The sequence below is a fragment of the Glossina fuscipes genome, unplaced genomic scaffold, assembly GCF_014805625.2.
Source record: "Glossina fuscipes isolate IAEA_lab_2018 unplaced genomic scaffold, Yale_Gfus_2 147, whole genome shotgun sequence".
Lineage (NCBI taxonomy): Eukaryota > Metazoa > Arthropoda > Insecta > Diptera > Glossinidae > Glossina > Glossina fuscipes.
Window position 1 is genome coordinate 2,446,824 of NW_023998490.1, and position 21,289 is coordinate 2,468,112.

The 21,289-nt window shown below is 33.7% G+C and overlaps 1 protein-coding gene across 3 annotated transcripts in view; it reads right to left on the minus strand.

Moving 5' to 3' along the window:
• Positions 1-193: 193 nt before the first annotated feature.
• LOC119641291 overlaps positions 194-21,289 on the minus strand; it is an 86,488-nt gene continuing 65,392 nt past the window's right edge. For 2 of the 3 annotated variants that reach the window (XM_038039886.1, XM_038039887.1), the window contains 7 exons: positions 14,373-14,445; positions 12,125-12,292; positions 11,829-12,027; positions 10,639-11,012; positions 4,991-5,075; positions 3,254-3,643; positions 194-701 (listed from right to left, as the gene is read on the minus strand). In XM_038039886.1, the coding sequence (XP_037895814.1) occupies positions 592-701; positions 3,254-3,643; positions 4,991-5,075; positions 10,639-11,012; positions 11,829-12,027; positions 12,125-12,292; positions 14,373-14,445 (1,399 nt within the window). In that variant the 3' untranslated portion in view covers positions 194-591. The remainder of the gene's footprint in view (positions 702-3,253; positions 3,644-4,990; positions 5,076-10,638; positions 11,013-11,828; positions 12,028-12,124; positions 12,293-14,372; positions 14,446-21,289) is intronic. The other variant, XM_038039885.1, reaches the window with a different exon arrangement.

The following is a 21,289-nucleotide window of genomic DNA, read 5'->3' on the forward strand; positions in this document are numbered from 1 at the left end:
GATGAAAATCAATACAAAAAACTAACCTAAATGCATAAGTTGCTCATTAAAACTTAAATGTACCTTTTCGTGAAAAGTTTATAATACAGATGTGACAAAAATTTGTGGCAGTTTCATTTGAATATCAAAAGAAAAAAGAATATATGTAATTCCGTGTTAAAGAAAATTTCACGATAGAGAAAAATTTAATTCTTACATTCAATGTCTTCTTCTTCTTCTTACACGATATGCACTTAAAAACAATCGAGCCTGGTAACTTTGCGAATATTTACTAAGTGAACTTGAAAAATGGAAACTATTTAATTTATTTGTTATATCGTATGCATAATAAGAAAACAAAGAAAATAAAAAAAATATAATGGTTTTAATTTCTCTAATACATTGCATAATTGATAATGAAATTTTTGTTTTTCTAAGAATTTAATGGCGTTTAATTTCAATATGTTTGCGTGAAAATATACTAAAATTGCTGCCTTATAGTGATTTATGGATTCACGTTTTCCTTTTCAAAACTAACAATTTACATTTACAAAATTCTTTTTTTTTTGCTTTTTTTATAATTTAATTTTATACTTAGTTTAATTAACAATCTTAATCCCATTCACCGATGTACATGCTGCGGGGTGTCGGTATATAACCTCGTGTAGGTAAAGGTAAACGACCATATATGTGATTATAAGGTGATTCCATAATATCGGCATCTGTATATAGTAAAAAAAAAAAGAACAACATTTGATTAAAATTAATCATAATGTAAAATTAATAAAATATATGTCTACGTAGAAGGTAAGTTACAATCGAGTCAGAATGATGTTTGTTGATTTTTTAAACAATTTTTTTATGATGCCTTTTATTAAAGACTTGAGAAGTTTCTTTGCAATTGTATGCATCCTTCCGACTCGCACGTCTAAAGTCCAAAAAAAAAAGCGGAATGTGATAAATTTGTTAACAAATTTTTTTTTTGGATTTATCATATTCTTTGCCTTTCCTTTTTTTCAAAAGTATCATTTAAAAAATTAGTTAAATCTGTAACTTATTTCGTTTAAAAGGCCAAGGAAGGGGGTTATAAAAAATAACGACATTAACCACACAATACATTTACTACATTATATACTTACACATATATATATATATATATATGTATATATACGTATGTACGTGTGTTTATGAAAAGGGATTAGATTAATTATAATTAAGTAAAATGAAAGCCTTCTTGCAAGAGAAACAAACGTATATACAGCTTAGGATTGGTGTTATGTGTTTTTTGTGTGTATGTGTTACCAGTTTTGTAAAATTCATTGACATCAACAACTAAGCATAACCTCAACAAAATCAAAAATAAAAGCCATTTTTTTTCGTTGCTTTGCTGTAAATTTGGCATAAAATCAAACCTATTTTCATTCTCAATAATCGAGTATTTGAATTTTTTTCATGCTAAGACTGCGTGGTTTGCGCGGTTTTAAATACCCATAAATCGATTCCATGTCGCTAATATCAATGCGTTTATTTGATCGACCAGATCTTTGTGCTGATTGTTGTTGTTGCTGTTGTTGTAAAAGTGGTGATAATGGTGCAAACTGTCCATTTAGTTGTGAATCTTTTTTTAGTATTATTGGTGGTGGCGGCGATGGTGGTCTTGGAAAATTTGATGCCATTTCATTTGGCACTTTATCACTTTTATGTATTAACGTCTGTTTAATGGTAAGTAAGTTGCTCTGTTTGTTATTGAAGCAATTTGTGCCAATGTTAGCCTTATTGTCTTTTTGTTGCTTTTTCTCTAGATGCAATTTATTATGTGGCTTATCGATGATATCCATTGTAGAATCTTTTGTTTTATTGCCGGAGTGATTGCTGTTGTTGTAATTGTTAAGCACTTCTTTCAAATTCACTTGCTTGGCTCCTCGCCACATAGGTGCTGGCAACAATGGCTTGTTATTATAGTCGTTATTGCTACTTAGGTTCAAATGAGAATTGTATTTTTTGGCAATGGCTGTAGATTCTCCCAACTTTTCCCCGTCGTTATTGCGGATGTGGTCATATAAATTATTAGTGGAAGGTGTTTTCGTTACTATGCACTTACGGCCTTTATACAAATACAAGGAACCTTCTTCGTTTGGTTGCTCGAAAAAACTCTCAATCGACTGAGATCTATTGGGCTTATCGTGGAGATTTGCATTTCTTAATTCATTTCTTTTCAATTCATCCTCTTTCAACTCGATTCCACTGTGAGTGGTTGGAGACTGTAATTGGCGTGAACGTGCCCTGTCGACGTAACCATAATTATTAATCGACTGGCCATGTCTATGATACGCAGTACGGTTATGAAAATTTTGATTTTTTGGATTTTCCAACTGACGTTTATAGTCCATTTGGGTGGTATTGAAACTGTCATAATCAAAATCGCTATCTAGACTATAAAATTGATTACTTGAACTAGTTTTCTCGTTACTATAACGCAAAGTTAAATCATCTTTTTCGTCGCGTCCCAGCAACGACACGTCACTGTCACTGCACCATTTGAAAATTCCGTTACTATAGGCTTTACTATACAAATCCTTGTTGCCGCTAAGAAGCTGATGTTGACGCAATTGTTGTTGGCTTAAACTACGTGGCGGTCTTGTAGGGGCGGGAGCACCCAGCAAAGGTGCTAGAGTAAAGCAACTCACGCAATTGCAATTGTTACCAGAAGCTTTTTGATCGTTCATAGTGGAACGTCTTGACGGCCTTAAGCTTAGCGGCTTATCGTCGTTGCCAAGATTATATTGATACTTTTCTGGAGTTTTAAAATAAAATTCACCCGGTGCCGAACTAACTGGTATTGGGGGCTTTAAATGCGAATGCGTGCGTTGATGACGACGATGATGATGATGATGATGATGACGATGACGATGGTGTTGGAGATTGGAAGAATTTTCATGGTTTTGATGATGATGATGCTGATAATGAGTGTGTTCTGCGTAGATATCTTCATTTGCTAACTGTTCAGTATTGTCTGTGTATGTCAAATTTAGATTGGTTTGCCGATTATTGTTGTTGTGTTTGCTGTTGGGCATATTGCCGTTTCCATTATGTCGCTCCAAATGTACTGTTGGAGAGCAGTCCTCGTAACATGTCATTTGATAGTTGTAAGGGTAAAATATTTGCGTTTGTGCTTGTATGTTATTCGGTACTTGTTGCTGTGAGAGTTGTGGTGGTGATAAAGATTGTGCGTTATCCGTCATTGTGGTCGGTGCCGTCATTTCATTATAAATACCTATGCCACTTTCAAAACTGCGCGCCTGCCACATGGGATGCGAATGCTGATGGAGATGATGATGAGCGGCTGCTGCAGCCGCCGCGGCGACCGGATGCTGGACAGCATGAACGGCAGCCATTGCCATCATTTGCTGTTGTTGTATGTGATGTGGATGCATATGCGGTGGCGGCGGCGCATGCATGCTAGGATGCATAGGCATCATCATTGAAGTCTTTTTTTGTGCAGATAAAGTATTCATCATGTTGGCAGCGACGGCCGATGGTGACTGTGATGTTGAGCTCGTGTTGAGCACGGCTGCCCCTGCGGCCATATGATCCTTGGCTGTTTTGGATGATGATTTAACGAAATTTGGTACACGAGCTCTTAACCCACAATAGTAAGGATCATCTAGAGGAAGGAAAGAATAAATGAAAGAGGAATAAGGGAAAGTTAAACAATTGAAAATATGTAAAGTAAGTGAAGTAAATTAACTAGAATACAAGAGAGAGTGAAATCAAAGTGAAAGCAATAATTATTAAGTGTTTTAGATGCGGAAGTGTATGAAAAGTTAAACGTGGAAAAGTTAAGCGAACTGTTTTATAATGAACAACAATCTTTCTAAAATATCACTTAGTTAAGATACCATAAATATGTCAATTGCATCGATACTTTATTGCCATATGTTATGAACATCTATTGAAGAGAAGCACTACACATAAATGGAAGAGGGATATGTTAGGAAAGCGAGATCAACATAGTTTTTTTTTTTATATCAAAGTAGTAAACTATAGCATAGCTTCTCGTGCCTCTTCTGTGTGGTTATGCACAGTTGTGCATAATTGTGAGAAAATTTCGAACTAAATGAGCGAAAAGAAATGGTTCATGAAGAAATGTACAAGCGTTTGACAAATTAAGTAAAAATTTAGCAAGTTATTCAGTAAAAAATCGAACGGCGTTAGATCGGATCAACCGAAGAGTATTCTAGGAGTAAGGCAATTATAAACAAGTAAAAAAGTGATAGTGCACCACCGCTCAGGATTAAACACCTTATACACAAGTACGCTTGAGACAGTTATTAATATTTACGACTTTTCAATATAGTACGTTAGATGGGTGGGGATCTGAAAAGTGTTCCGATTCGAACCGTTTTCAATAGCACTTTTGGACTAAAATATGTCGCTGTACCGAAATAGATCGGAGTAGATCAAATACAAGAATATAAGACGGACGGACGGATAGACAGGCAGACAGACAAACAAAGTTTGATCAGAATCACTTTCGGAATTGATCGGTTTAATAAAAGGTGCTTCCATCTCGATTCGTTCTGGGTGTTATATTCATTAGCATGAATTTGATATTCGTATAACAAGTAGTGCAGAGTATGGAAATATTAATGAATCTTGAATTAGTGGTGCATCCTGCCCTTAGAAATATATGCCGCATGAGTTTAGTAAATATGTCGTTGATGATAAAGCTAATCGCCTACTTATTAGCAGTCGTCATTTGCTAAGTTAACTGATGATTTCCAAACCCGACGACCCCCTGTAGTAAGCAAAGGAATTGACATGACTTGTATAAAGTTGGAAGCGATTTTGCAAAGTAGTCAAAGTAATAGCTCAATAAATCAAACATTTCCGAAATGCTTTATGAGCAAAACAGGCTGCGTAAGTAATACATATATGCAATAGTAATAGAAAATATGCTAAAGAAGTTCGACAGTTAACTTACATAGGAGCAATGAAAAACTGTACTCACCATATTTCTTATTATCTTTGCCTTTATCCGATTTGCCTCGCGACATTTTTATTCTGGTTTCAGCGTCAATGTCATCATAATCCGGCTAGAAATAATGAAAAATCAAAATTTATAAAGGATTAATATTTTTGTAATAACGATTTGTAAGCTTAATAAAGATTTATTACAGCAAAAAAGATATCTTAATGTACATATCTATTGTATATGTATTCAAGCATAAAAAAAAATAATAAAAATAATTTTTCAAAAAACTCTAGGTGGAATAGTGTTGAATTATTGCTAAAGTTTATATATTATTTTACACATCGTGTTGTGCCATGAAAAACGTATTTAGAGTACGAAGAAACAAGATAAACAAGCAAGCAATAGCAGCAACAGCATTCTTTGCATATTAATTACATGCGATTTTCTAAGACGATCAAAGTTATGATTTGCAGTCACTGCTCCTGCTTATGTTAAATACATATTGTTGCTGAACGTTAAATAACCAACGCCTCAACGCGACCGATCAATCTTTATAACAGTAGGTCGTCGACAAAATGCTGAAATATCAACAACTTTTTGCACAACTAACGATAACAGCAAAAACTATAATATCGATAACAATAATTGTAATAATAGCAATACTGATAATAATAATATTGGCAAACACATCGTTGCTCAATGAAGCTTTTAAGAGGGATCCAAGTATGATTGAAGGAGCTAGTACAAATTAATTGGATCGGCGTTGTGCCTTCTCCTCTTAAACAGACCTTTTTCTCTTGCTTTATACAAAAAGTGATAAAGAGTCGATAAGCAGTGAATTTATTTTAGCCGACGCCAAATCTGCGTTCGCCGCCAACAAACGGAGAAAAAATGGTATAATAGAAAGCAACGCTAAACTGTTATAGTTGGACTTGGTCAAGTTTTGAATACCTAAAACATCATTTCGCCTATCAATGATCAAAGTTTCAAAAATGATTTTGCGAAAAAATTTTTCATAGTAAGAGACTACGAGCTACAGACAAATGTTTGGCACATGTCAATCACTATCCTAGACCAAAGTGCTAAATATTAGATCTTGTTGCCATATGAAGATTCACTTTGCCCGAGAACACTTACATGTGAACGAGTCCACATATATATAAATAATTCACAATTTAGCAATGCCAACTTATAAACAAATTGCTACTTTAGATGTATTTTTATCTTATTTTTTATGATAACTGTAAGATAGGAACGAGTTCAAAAAATAGACCGACGAAGCTCAAATTTAGCCCTGCCAATAAATAGGTTCGGTCAATAGTCTGGACCTATGTTCACCTTTGTTGGAAAGGGGTTCAAAGAAATCAAGGCCATTTTATTGTTCTGGCCCTGTGTTCCTTCTTGTTGCTCATTTTTCGTAGGTACATTTATACAAGAAAATGATCTCATGCACGAAATGATCTCTCAAGCACTATTGTGTATCGATTTTTGCCAAGAATTATCAAAAAAGCTACATACTCTGGTTCGCATATAACAACATTTTCAAAGTACGGTTTTATACGGGACGGGGAGTCTGAGCCAACCTCAGACCACTCAATTAGCCTTTTCCTACTAGATTCAAAAAATCCTTACGTTACAAACATCGTTACGATCATCGTTGGACAAACTTAATGTATCGAATACCAGAAGTATTGCAGGTTATAATAAACTTAACACTTTCGTACTATTTCGAACTGTTAGAGTCGGCTGTTGCTATATAATAACAAGTGTTGGCAGCCAACTACAATAACAAACCCATAACAATAATTGCAGTTTATTTTTAATACAATCAATGCAATATTAATGATGTTGTAAGTGCCAAGACTTAAAATGAATAGCATAAGGTATTGAACACGAGCAGCGTTCGATTTGAGTTATTAAGAAATCAGAATCTAGAAGACAAGTATTGCACATGAGGAAACAAGTTATATTGTGGAAGGAGGATTGCGGGTGCAATTTACTCTTTTTGTTTATTGTAAACCATAATAACAATTGAATTAAGAAAATGTAGAAGAAAACGATAGTAGCGAGCGAACTCTGAATACCCGTCAAATATTATAATGTAAAAGTTGTTGATTGATTTTGTACTAATCATGATTGCATTGATATATTCATGGAGATCGTTATCATATTCATAATCAAATCTTAGGTAAAAAAAAGTATTGGGATTATTGGGCAGTGTATTAAGGGTATTAGTTAGTTCTTCCCTTAAATGAATTGCTTCGGATTAGGATTACGATTAAATGAAGCAATTCTACCGTTCTTCGTAATGTTTTCGAAATGAAAATCTTTTATTTTCCCTCATGATTTTAGAAAGCATTCATGTGCTGAAATGATTTCGAATAAAATCGTAATTTGCAGATCCAAAGGACCCCAAAAGAACGGACATCAGGAATACCTATACAGAGGCATACTTTGTAGATGATCCAAACAGCATGATAAAACTGCGGATACAAAAGTGCACAGAATTTGAAAAAGGGTTTATATAATTTCTTTTTATTTATCATATATACGTAGTCATCGATTAGTTTGTTTAGCAGATATAATCTTGGAAAATAGTATTTAATTATTTAATTTAATTTTGAAAAACCCAAATTATTATCTTTAATTTTTATTACTACAAGTTATAATTGGAAGCAATTATTTTTACCTTTATTGCTATGTTATTCGCTTTTGATTTTCTGTTATGCAAAGCAATTTAAGTATTGCTGTGCGATTTATTTGGTTATAACAGCTTTTCTACAAACTGACTTCTTTACTAAGCGTAACACTATTGGGTGAACTGTAAGCTGTATTTAACCGTCTGAGTACCAAGCAGCGCAATGGCAGTGTTTTTTCAAAACCGTCTGGTACTCAGACGGTTAACTTGGCAGTATTTTAGCTTACATTTTATTGCTCTATTTCATCAGTTGTTTGATTTAGTCGTGCACCTATGTGTACATTAAGCAAATTTGCTGTAGACTCGGTATAAGTGAAGTCTAAATGCCAGGTTATAAAATATGTCAAATTACTGCAAGTATCATCCTTCGGGGTAGCTCTTAGGTTTCTGCCTCCTTTCGCTTTGTATTCAAATAATTGTTGCATTAACCCTTTTACTGCACTAATGCTAAAGGAATTTTTTATCGGTTCTTCTGGGACCTGCACTAATGTATACTAGAAAAATGTCTTCTTGTTTGTAGGAGTTTATAATTTACAAAGTTATTTTCATAAAATTTTTGCAGATATTGAAAAAACTTAACGGTATTTGATAAATATTGAACTGGAAAAGAAACTCAGGTGCAGTTTTTATTAAAATTATTTTAATTTCGATTATGATTCTTGTTCTATTTTTCTTGCTTCTGTTTTTTTTTTTTCGTAAACAAAATTCTTTAAAATGTACAAGGACTGCAGGGACGTTTTTTATTTATACTACGATAAATTTTGGTAACCTATGCTATATATATTACGCATTATCATTTCATGTTGCATATCGATTACTTTTAGCATAATCTATTCGCATAGACTTTAAACTTAATGTTCGCCGTATTACATGTCTGGTCTATGATACTTAATTCTGAGATCATATCTCTTCCTTTGCTCATGCCTTTTTGAAACTTTGGAACTAAGTTGCTAATGTAGCTCTAAAAAACCCTTCGATCATAAAAGCCCAACTTATTAGCAGGACGACCAGAACTTAATGGATCAAGTAGGAATCCTCTAATCTTAATAACGTCTGACACGTCCTGCTTTTTTTGGTCGAAAGTTCAAATATCGCTTCTTCAGCTCGGTGGTGAAATGCAGACTTTGAAAACGTCGGACGACTGCTTTAGTGCTTTTAAGAGACAAATTTTTCTTTGATTTCGCGGTCCCTACCGTTACAACTAATGGTACATTGGCATAAACTGGAGAGGGAGGGGGTGGTGTCGAAAAACGATCCCTTTCTATTTAAATTTTCATGCTGTCGTGCCAAAATAGTATCTTTGATTGATTCTTGCTAAGAAATATTAAATTTAAAAATGTTCTTTATGGGAATCTCTAAATTGCTTGATTCATAAATTCAAAAGCATGTCTATGCATCAATATCCAATATATAATAAAATACTAAATATAAAATCATACACATTAAGTAAGCAAGGTGACCCATTGACCGACGTTCTTAAATGGATGTAGAAAATGATTCTCATAGATCTATGTCAAATCTTTCCAAAAAATCGTTCCGTATGCATGTACACATATATATATATATGTATATATATACATACACAATATATCATTTTATATATATATCTTTAAGAAACAAGTCCTGTGGAGGATAATAATAACAACTTTTTATAAAAAGTAATGAGCTAAAAAAAATACATTCATTCAATCATTGAAGAAAAAGTACATAGCGTCTTTTTCTTACAAAAATTTACTTACATTTTAAAAGAAATTTAAATAATAAATAATAAAATAAAAATTTCATGTAGAATAACTCTTTGCTTTTTTTCTCAAGAATTTGTAATGCCATCAGGGCAAAGGCTTTGCGATATCTAAACCAATTATGCTAAAAACGGAACTAATTAATTTAACGCGCCTATCTACGCATCGGTTTTGTACCATTAACATACATCGAAATATTTCAGCCGGACTCGGTGATTTTTTCTCGAGTGACGAAAGTTGTTTGTAAATTGTCACCGTCGAGATGGAAGCATACAATTTTCCTATTGATCAGCCATGAACGCTTTATCTTAGTAATCATCTGGCAGCTGTTCACAGCAAACATAAAGCAATATATTTCATTCATTTTGGATCGAGATCGTCTTTGCGCAATTTCCGTTTGTTTCAGCAGTGATTCGCGTATGGAAGTTCAGTTCGCTAGATTTTCCACTAACAGTTCATGTTGTTTTTCTATTTTTGTGCAATCTTATACAAGTAGTTAAAAACTGTTTTTTTCTGTGTGTGTATTGTGATACCATATAAAGTTATGAGTCGGCTTCCCAATTTTTCGAAAAATGTTCTCGACCTTAGAGAGAAAGAGTTCCCCACCATTAAAACCTTCAGAGCCGGAACGGCTGCTCTTATTTCCGAAGGTCTTCATCATGAAGACCATGTATTTTTTCACCAGAGTGCGAAGCGTTCTCCCCTTGGTCAAGGTTGGATTTGAGAAATGTAGCGCTTTTTGTTTAGAATTTTGGCGTGTCAATCAACAACCGTGAGAAATGAGATGCACTCTCGACTTTCACATGCGCTATAAAATGGTCGGATAAGCTTCACAAAATCAAAGTTACACTCTTTGCTCTAAGGCCAACCTTTAGGGAGAAAAGCCATCAATTTTTTGCCTGACAAAATAATTCAGAAACATCAATATGATCAAGATGTGTATTAGACCTGGAAACAATAAATAAAAATTCAATGCCCTATAAGTATCAATAAGTGTTTGCTGTTCGTATCCGAAGGAGGAGAATTTTTAGAAATTTTTTTAAGAAATCTAAGATGCTGTCCTTGTATGTAGCGCTGGACTTGATAGACATTCGTAAACGTTATAAGCATAAGTTACGAGTGTAAACCGTTGAAAGCCTTTATCTAAATCATTACATTTTCAAGTCTCTCATTAAGTGTAAAGAATTACATTTTCTTGCAAATTTTTGCAATCGTTTTCGGAACATAAATATAAATCAGCTTACCTTGGGTTCAAGTCCATAATTGCTATTATCTCTGGGTGGTAATTTTGGTGGTTTCTCGCTACGTTTGTGTGCCAATTGTTGTGTTTGCATTAGCAATTGTTCTCTAGTAGCTGCCACATGACCGCTACCATTCACCATAATACTGTTGCCATTATTCAAATGCATGCCACCGCCAGTGTTTTGTTGCTGTTGTTGTTGTTGCTGTTGTTGTTGCTGTTGTTGTTGTTGTGATGTTGTTTGTTGCGTTTGTGGCGTTTGACCACTATGTATGGACATCATACTGCCACCGCTGCCGTTGCCAGCCACACTGTAAGGATCTTCATCGGGTATCGGTATGCGAGGACGATTCTTAATATCCACCATCGAACGTTGCGCTATTACGAAACGAACGAAATAAATCAATTATTATTGCCATCTATGCATAAGGCAGAACAGAAAAGAATGCAGAATGCAGAATGGCTGCGCAAAGTACGCGCGTAAGTACGCATTGTTTGAATTGTGCGTTTTATTGCCACGATTGTTGACATTTTTCATAGATTCACAGATTCTAGAATTTCTAGTCCAGCATGGAAATTATTCAATAGAGTTATGATAAGCGGCATTTCTAGCCTGTAAAATGCAAATTTATATATCGTTTTCGTTAACATATTGACACAACAATTGCGGGACGCGACCATTTCGTTTTCATCTGAAAGTTTGACATTTGAAAATGAAAGCTTTTTATGAAATTTTTGCAAAGACGAAAATCAGCAAACAAAAAAAAAAAAAAAAAATAAAAATAAAAATGGAAAACAGAAAAGGAAAACTTAAGCTATTCTTAAAACATCATTGTTCAACATGTTGTTCGTTTTTTTTTTTTTTTTTTTGCAACCTTCTGCTTCTATACCCCATATCCATGCATAGCAATTGATTGCCATTAATAAACAATAACATATTAGCCTTGACTTGTTCTTGTATTTCTTCTTTTTTCTTATTTTCTTGCCATTGTATACACATTTTCACATATATATAACGAGAAAATCATCGCAATATATACGTATTTACTCATTAATGGTAACAAAAAAGAAGCAAGAGTTGTTGTGTAGATCACCTAGAAATCTACTTTTATTTCTATGGATTGTTTTTCTCTTTTTTTTCATGTTTTATTTCATTTTATTTAAGTTCACTTCTCACATTAAAACTGCAATTACCTGGTGGCAATTTGCTTTTCAGCATATCCATGGCTACAACATTTACAATGAGAACCCATATGGGACACTCGAGTATGTCATTTTCTGATTTCACAAAAGCTACCGCTGATAGACATTGCGTTTCTAAACGTCGACGATCTGGATAGGCGCGTCGCAACTCACGATTCACATTCGATTGGAACTTTTTCATATCAAATAACTTGTGAATAAAAGAATAAAATAATTTTCATTTGTTGCTCTTATTGTTGCTTTTGTTCTCATTTCTTGTTTTTCACTATTAATCTATTTCAACTCACTTTGACTATTTTCTCATTTTCGAGAGCTTGATTGGGTAACTTTAGGATATCGGCACCAATGGAAGTTTCCTCATTTGGATGGCTGGCTGTACTTTTGACATACACATTACTTTTCGCGTAACGTCTTATCAGTATATTGCCAGCGTCGTCCATTTTTATTTTGACACCCTTTGAGTGGAATATAAAAAGAAAAAACAAAAGACTTAAGTAACAAACCCATCTTTCTTGTAAATGCGATTATTGAAAAACAACAATTAGGTTCATAAAGTTGTTGCTATTGCATATGCATTGCATTTTCATTTTCATTTATATTGACATTTAACGGTTTGATATTACGGCAATTTCAAACACGTTTGCAAAGAAGAATTTAGAAAAATAATTTATCTCTTCACAGCTACAGCGCAGGTAGTGAGTGGGCTTTGAATGGAAATTGGTTTTTATGCTTTAGTTATTTAGCTTTTTAACATAGCCATGATTTTTCCTGAATGGTATTGAATCGATAGCAAAAAATAATATGCAACTTGTATTTTAGTTTTTCAATACGACGGACACACGAATGAACTAACTGAGATCCGCTTTGCCTTCTTCCAAGTGGTACGGAGGAAGCGAAATAACCCGTGCACCCTAGCTAATCGATGTTAGGCACAAGCATAGTAATAAGCATAACCCACATCATTTGTGCGGAGGATAGATCAAATTTCTATGGACGTCTGCAACTCTTTGAGTCGCTTAAGATAGACACACATTTCATTAAGCCATTCGAGTCAAATTCAATTTCTTAACCGATGTGTTCCTCCGTCCGTCTGACCGTGTAATTTGTGTCAGCTTTCGATATATTTCGATGATCAAATTTGGTACCATGGCATTTTTTGAGCTAAAGAAGAACGTTATTGGAAACGCATGCAGTTGGACTACCTTTGTGGTTGCTTCACATGCTCATGTAATATGCCTTCACCAAAATCGATTGATTGTGGAGAATAATGATTGAGATGGGAATAGTTTTTAACTCCCTCTCTTATAAAAAAAAAAATATGCATTTATATGACAACAAGGTTTAATTTTTGCCATATTAAGTCTCTTTTATTTATTTAAACATTATGTCTGCAGTGTTGTGGAGCAACACAATAGTCTCTGTTATTTTGGTCATCGTACCATTTACTTACTATCTTTTTGAATAGATTATAAATTGCATATGTGATGAGAAAAAGATAAATATCGTTCCAGAATAATAGAGTGACAAATATGGTATTTTGTTAAATTTTTACCAAATGGATTTACTTCTCAGACCGATTACCATGTAAATGCCAAAGCTTCACTTCAAATCGCGTCGATTCGTGTGCTATTTCTCGATTATAAAAGGATTCTTATCCGTAATAATCCTTTCGAAGGCAACAAGGTAGAAATTTTAGTATTTTATGACGAAAGTATCCGAAGAATTGTATTAAGCGACGTTGTGTAGAGCGTATAATGATCGATCTTACGGGTTTAATTTGATTTTAATGCTTATGAGCGGCTTTGATTTTACGCCTACAATACACTTCTGTTGTAATGAAAGTTTTGTTTATATAGTAATTTGATCATAATCCTTTACAGTCCCAATATTCTCTTTACCTTGCACTTAATTCATAATTAATTTACATAAAACGTGTAAGAAGTGCATTTAAAAGAAAAACATTTAGTAATTTTCAATAATATAATGGCGGATCTAGCGTCTAGAACGTAAGAGTTGATGAAAGAAATACGATGTCGACGCATAGTCGACATTGGACTGAGAAAGGTTGATCGCTGTCGTCCTATAGATTTTCAATAAGAGACGTCGCAGTATAACTGCGGGCAATACATGGTGTGTATTCAACCATTACAGGTATCTATCTGGCTTATAGTTTCTAACGCTTTGCTATTTCTTCGGAGTTTGCAATTAAAAGCGAGCGTTAAAATTAGTACCAAACTTTGTATTTTCGAACAGCTTTGCCACAGGACTAGGACTAGGTTTTGCGCGAAATAATGACGATCAAGAAGGCTAGAAGGCCTAATATAATAGCCTTCGAGAAATATTGAAAGTGTTCTACATAGTGACTTCTGAAGTAGTTCCGACTGCTTGGACAAAACGCGGTGGGGTGTAGCAGAGCTTTTTTTACGAATGTTTCAAATTTTGTCGTTTTAGATATCTGAAGTGTTACCTCTCTCTGACATTGCAAAAGATATTCTAAAAATTGAGTTGTAAAATTAATTTAAAATTTTAGCTTACCTGACCAATGTGTTTTTTTAGTTCTTCCGTTTTTTGATCACGCATTGGATTATCGAAACCGCATAAGCCGATTCTTTCATTTATTAAATTAAGAAAATAAGGCAAAAAATTATTTTCATAAATTTATTCAAGTTTTTTTTAACATAAAGCATATTATCTTTTAAACGTTATTGCTACCTATTTTTATACCCACCACTGAACGATGGGGGAAAGCAGGGTCTTTGTGTTTGTGTGGTGTTTGTTTTTGGCGCTCCCCTGGTCGCAAAAATGACTTCAAATTTGGTAGAAACATTGGAAGGTTTTGCATGGCGGTTTCTTTGTATTGAAAATGGGTCACATTGGTTGTAGCATATGCCCGCAGTGGAGCGTAAATTGAACGCAACTCTGCTTCTCTTAACAAAAATTTGCTCGCTATTCAAATGTCATAAAAATGATAAGACTACAATTTTCCACATTTACTTTACAAAACCCTCTATTCTTTACGTCCAAAATGGAAAAAATCGGCCATGGCCACAGACTGCTTTACAAGCGATTAAATTTTATTTATTTTTTTTTTCACATTTTTGGGGTTTTATGCTTATTTACCATAACGCAAACAAGACAGAATGTTTAAAACTATTTAGTATATTCCTCAAATGAAGAAAGGTATGTTATCTGCCTAAAAATGGGTTAACTTTAAAATAAGTATGGTAGACCCCGTGATTAATTTTTTCTTAATAATACTAGCGATATGGGTATCAAATAATATAATCTGGAGGGTAGAATACGAATAGCTAAGTGGGTTAGTTTCAAATTGAATACCTCGGACGTCACGACGTAAGGAACTAATTTTTTCGTTGGAATACCCTTGATATGAGAGCGTCAAATAAAAGGACTTGGAGAATAGAATGCGAGAAGCTATATGTGTTAATTCTACATTGATTGTGGTAGATGTCACGGTTTAGTGGATAAATGTTTTCTTAAAATACTTTCGTTATAGGTATCAAATGAAAGGAGTAGTGTAGAACGCGATAAAATGTGTTAGTTACAATTTAATTATGATGGACGTTCCAATAGTGGTGGGTATGCGAGATTCGGCCCTCGCCGAATATAACTCTCTCTCTCACTTGTTTTTAAATTAATATCGGTCGAAAGTTGTAAATGAAAAATTTTTAAACTTTAAGCAAATACTTTTGAGATAAGTGATAGATAGGTGATATAATGGGTGATATAAAAGGTCTCCACTGTTTCTTGCCACTAGATCCTGTTGTTGCCTCACCTGACTGTCTTAAACGAACATGTACTTAAAAGCTTACATTTTTTGTGCCGATAGGTTTCTACATCTTTGCTTGTGTAACAAGTTGCGAGTGCAATGTTTGAAGAAATACACGATGTGATGCTTTTTTACTATAAAAAAGTGAAAACCTCGCTCTGGCCGGCCACTCACGGAAAAGTCGATAAACGACGGTGCGCGAGCTGTCAGATAATAGCGGAGGCACTAAACATCAACCACATGACATCAGAGAGAAGATCAAAAGAAGACCCAAAAACCGCGGAGACATTTTATATCATCCATTAGTTTAATTTTCTATTAATTCTATTATCATTATTATGATTATTATAATTCGTTAACCTCAAAGAAGTAAGTTTTGGATTTAAAGTAAGATAAGCACAAGCTGCTAAAATTATCAGATTTGTTTTTTACGAGGGCGGATTTTTGCAAAAGTGCCCCTCTTGCGGTTTTTCGAAGTTGTTTCGAAATAGCGATGAAAAAAAATTATGGCTAATGTATATTAGTGTAGTGCTGTCGATGATTTCCGTTAGTTTTTCTTTTTCACTTTTGTACACTCCACCAGTTGTGGTACAAGAGTTTGTGCGGATGTGTCCAACATTTAAGGTAGACAGGAAGGAGCACGGAAGTAATTTAGATTTATTCGATCCATCGATTCGAAAAGTGATTTCGATCAAAGTTCGCGTATCTCTCTGTCCGTCTCATATTTTTGTGTTTGATCGAAACTTGGTATTTTGGACCAAGGATGCGCACTATTAGCACTTTTTCGATCATTCACCATTTATGGAGACTTATTTTGAAAAGTTGTCAAATGAACAATTGTAATGAACGAAGTGGTGTGCGGTAGGTACTGGTTGGCACTATAGTGTTTTCAGTTTTATTATAACTTAACTTCATATTACATATACTCTGTATAACCAGTTAACTCGTTAAGAACTATTTTCTCGATTGTGCTATCTGCAATTACTGCTACGGAAGCTGGAGATTCGGTTGCGACCTCAGTTTGCCCATTTGCTAAGAAACCGATACCACTTAATATACAATATTTTTTAATTTTATCTTCGCACGGCACGAAGGTATTCGTTACTGATGTTTCAACTAGAATTTAAATAGATTTTATGACTGATAGACTGTCTGTGAGGACAATTGCTTTGAGCTTGATTTTGCGAGCGGAGTTCACGCCTTGAAGAAAGTTTCAGATTCGCCACAACCATTTTCATATAGGGTATAATTAACTTGGACCTGTCTCATGGCAAGTTTTAAAAGGGATTATGAAAAATGTGTCGAAGGACTTTCCGGAAGCAATTATCGATTAATCGAAATTGTTAGAAACTGAGCAGCATTACTGATTTCTGGAATACCTTTCTGCCACTGGCACGAGAATTCCATAACATAACATAATATGTGACGCGAGAGAAATTATTTATTGAAAATTAATTAAATCGCAAGGAGCACTTTAAAGCTTTTTTTTTGAACATTTCTTGACCATTTTCCAATTGATTCATGTTTGCAGAATAATATATACGATGTTTAATTATCTGAATCGAAAATTTTTTTTCTTTTAAATTTACTGTTAAATTGTTTTATTATGTTTTGTAAAAAAAGAAATATTTTCCTATTACTAAAAGCTTTACATCGAAGCATAAACTGCTTTTTATAATGTTAAATATAAATAATGCTAAATATGTAAACGTATAAGTGGTTACAAAAATCATACATTTGATAAAATGAGCGAGTTTTTAAGAAAGGAAAGATTCATGAGGCTTTATCTGCAGATGAAGCTGGGGTTTCGCTAAAAATTAACAAAATTTTGGGGGACATTCCATAGGTCAAACGGGGACTGGCATGAAAATGTCATAACGAAGTTTCGTATTGGTAAAAGGGATGCGGGAGGCAAAGTCGAGTCAAGAGCGTTGAATCGTAATATTGAAAGGAACAAGACCAGAAGAAGCGCTGTGAAGGTAATGTGTACACAACTTCTCTAAGAATTGTCAATAAAACCTATGCTATATTAAAAATCGCAATTCCCTGATACGAAGAAGTTGAACAAAAACGTAAAAGTCCACACGACGTTTGTTTATTATCGAAGCGTGAAGGGTATATTTCTCTTGTTAAACCGTTTGCAATGCCAAGGTGGCAGCTTAAGACTAAAGATATCGCGTACAAGTTTACGAAAGAATTTGAAAATGATCCAAATCGGTCAAAGGACACACCTACAACGCGCATACGCTTATGCACACCTTTGTTCTCCGTGTGTTTTGCTTGGTATTCATAAAATACAACACGAACACCATTCTGACATTTTTATTCTGAAAATAAAAAATCAGAACCAACATTGTAGAGTAAGACAACTTGGAAGTTTGTCTTTTTTTTTTTGTGGGTTATAGTGATGGGTGTAAATGATTCGGTCGCGACCGAATATAGTTTTCTGATTTGTTTCTTTCGCTTTTTGCGATCATTGGGCCCTTCAAACAGAACGAGACCAAAGGTCCAGATTAAAACTTGCTTAAATGCATTAGAATTTGCAGGATTTATAGGCATTTCTTACATGTCAAACGTATGAAAACTTTAATATAACTCCGCATAAAAGTGTAAGTGATTTCGAAGCGAATAACAAACCTAATATGCCTACGTACGGCCTGTCGTTGATGAATAGAAAATAATAAAAAATAGATTTCCGTGATATAGATACTATTATGGATTGCGCAGCATATGCCACATGACATATGGTCTATCTATATACGTAATATGTATATAATAAAATACGTTTCGTCCGCTTAGGATCTCAAGAACTCGTACATGAAATTGCTGCAATTTAATGATTTGTTGCTGTTGTTTTGTTGAAATATATATTTTTATACATTGGCAAATATTTATTAGTCGTTAGTGGTGGTGGTGTATAAGGTTATAAAACGTAATAATATTTAAAAGAAAATTGAAAAATTTAGGTTAAATGATTTTTGTGTATACATGCAACGGCATAGAAGTCTTCAAGAGTGCACATACATGTATATATATATATATATATATATAGAAATAGAATGTGGGGTCAAAGTGGTGGACTGCACTGCACCCATTCTTTCTTGTAAGCGTATACGTTATGTTCATGACCATATATATGAACATAGATATATATATATATATCTATAAATGTATACATTTTCATTAGATAAACTTTAAAGGAGTGTTTTATGTCTGTCTCAAGCACACTTTAATCATAAATGGCGATTATTGCAATAAGAAAAACTTAAATTGATACCAACGGTAATTATTATATAACTTTAACATTTTATTCATTATTAGATGAAGTTTCCTGAAACGGATTTCTAATTTTATTGAAATTGTTAATAAAAGTAAAAATATAAAAATAAAGCGAACCCATTGCCCTTTTTAATTAAATTTAAATATTACATGTTTTTGTATGAAAAATTGAGCGCTAATGTTTGTTGATTTATTTATTCATTTATTTATTAAACTTTTTTCCTTTTTTTTATTTACATTTACTTTTAATGCTAGGTTGTAGGTGTTGCTATTACCATTGAAGAATTGAAAAATGTTCGCGATTGAATAATATTTCTTTCATATTCTTTTTTCAGATTCAACTGAATTACCTCAGTCAGTTAAAATAAAAAAAATATTTATTTAAATATCTCTGATTGATAGCTTAGCAGTAATTAACAGAAGTTGTATGCTGTCTCTTAACGTTACTCCGCTTTAAATGAAGTAAATAACAAATGTATGTTCGCCTAAAGGCGATTCCTAATATATGTTGTATTTTGTATCTCTTGTAAAACATGTAAAAATCTTTGATCCCTCTGCTGTAAGGGTGTTGTTATTCAATATGTGTTCCAACCCGGAGAAAAGATATGTAGTCGTAATATAATGTTATAGTAGTAGGGTTGAAGGCACTGTAGTAGCTTTGAAAACGTTTCAACCATTCGTGAGGATGAGCTTTCGAATTGTGGTACTATTATATCCGCAATATTTTTAAATTGTGTAAAGTTACCATATGTCCTTTTTGTATTGATAACAAGCAAGAACACCAAAAAACACGGTTTATGTGCGTATATGGACTTTTCAAAATAAAGTTTTAAATGGGATACGTTTGAAAAAATCATCCGATCTGAATCATTTTCAATAGCATTGATTTGATCTCGGGCCAAAACATGCCGGTGTAATGTAAATTTCATCAAAATATCTCAAAAATTGCGCGTATTGTAAGTTGATGGACAGATGGACAGACAAATTTAAAGTAATTCGAAAAGTGATTCAGTATAATAAAAGATGAATCTACCTCCACTCCTTTCACACAAACTTAATATATACTTGTATCACAAGAGTAGGGCATGAAAATTGTAAATAAAAAAAAGGCAATTTTTTCAATGCACGCAAATTACATTACAAAACGTGTCAGTTTTATTCATTATTTAAAACTTTACATTAGCTCTTCTTTTTTTTGTCTTTCACTTTAAACTTGAAATAATTCATAGATTTATGGTTGTCGCATAGTATAGTGGCTAAAATGCCTGACACTTGGGCGAGCGATACAGGCTTGAATCTTGGTGCGATACTTTCTACTTTGCTACATGTCCATCTTGATGGCGATATTGATTTCTCTCACTATCTATTCGCGATACTGAAAACCTTTTTATATTTTAAAGGGTAACAATTTAACAGCAATCAAAAGCGCATTTTCGACGATATCTTTAAGGATAGAAGGAAAGGTTAGGGAGTAATAATATTTGAGAAAGTTATTAAGCGTATATTTGAGTATCGAAAAAAACATTATTTTGGAATAGGTATAGCAAAAGCGGGGCCATTCTCGCAATGCAATTTCGTACTCTACATCACTTGTGGCATAGAGTATATTAGGTTTGGACGGATGTACCACGTAACACGCAGAAAGGCCTGAGATGGATCCATCTTTTATTGTATCGATCGAATCAGAAAATGCTTCTAAGCCTGCTTGTCCATGTAAATTTGTGTTTAAGCTTGGGTTCGCAATTTTTGAGATATTTTGATGAAATTTGGTACACTGATGTGTTTTGACCCAAGGACAAACCGTGTTGAAAATGCTTTCGGGCGGTCCACTTTTTCGACCACTCCCCATGCAACGCCCTTTTTTGAAAAGTCGCTATATGGAAAGCATTGCAATTTTCTACATTTTTTGGGTAAGTAATTATATTTCGGCATTCTAAACTAGTGTGAACACTTTGTACCGACTCGGGCCATTAATTCAATCCTCCTTCTTATAATGAAAACTAAATTTCGTATGAAAAAAGGTCTAATTTTTAACGCTGTATGATGAAAATCAGATCATAATAGTAATTAAGGTAAAAAAAATGAACTAAGAACTCGTGTTATATTTTGGGATCTTAACCTAAATAAGAAGTTTCAAGAAAATTGTTGCTTTTTAGGGCAGAAAAGTCTAAATTTTAATTTGTTATAATGAAAGTTGATTCATTATAGTAATTTGATATAAAAATTAACTCTGCCCAATTTTGGACAACGTACGGCTATTCCTGTGTCCTACTCTAAACACGGTCTTTCACGAAAATTTTGTGCCGGTAACGTTTAAGCGAAAGCCCTCGACACCTAAGTTCACAACAGAAAAAGACAAGCATAGATATTTAGAAAGCCATAGTTA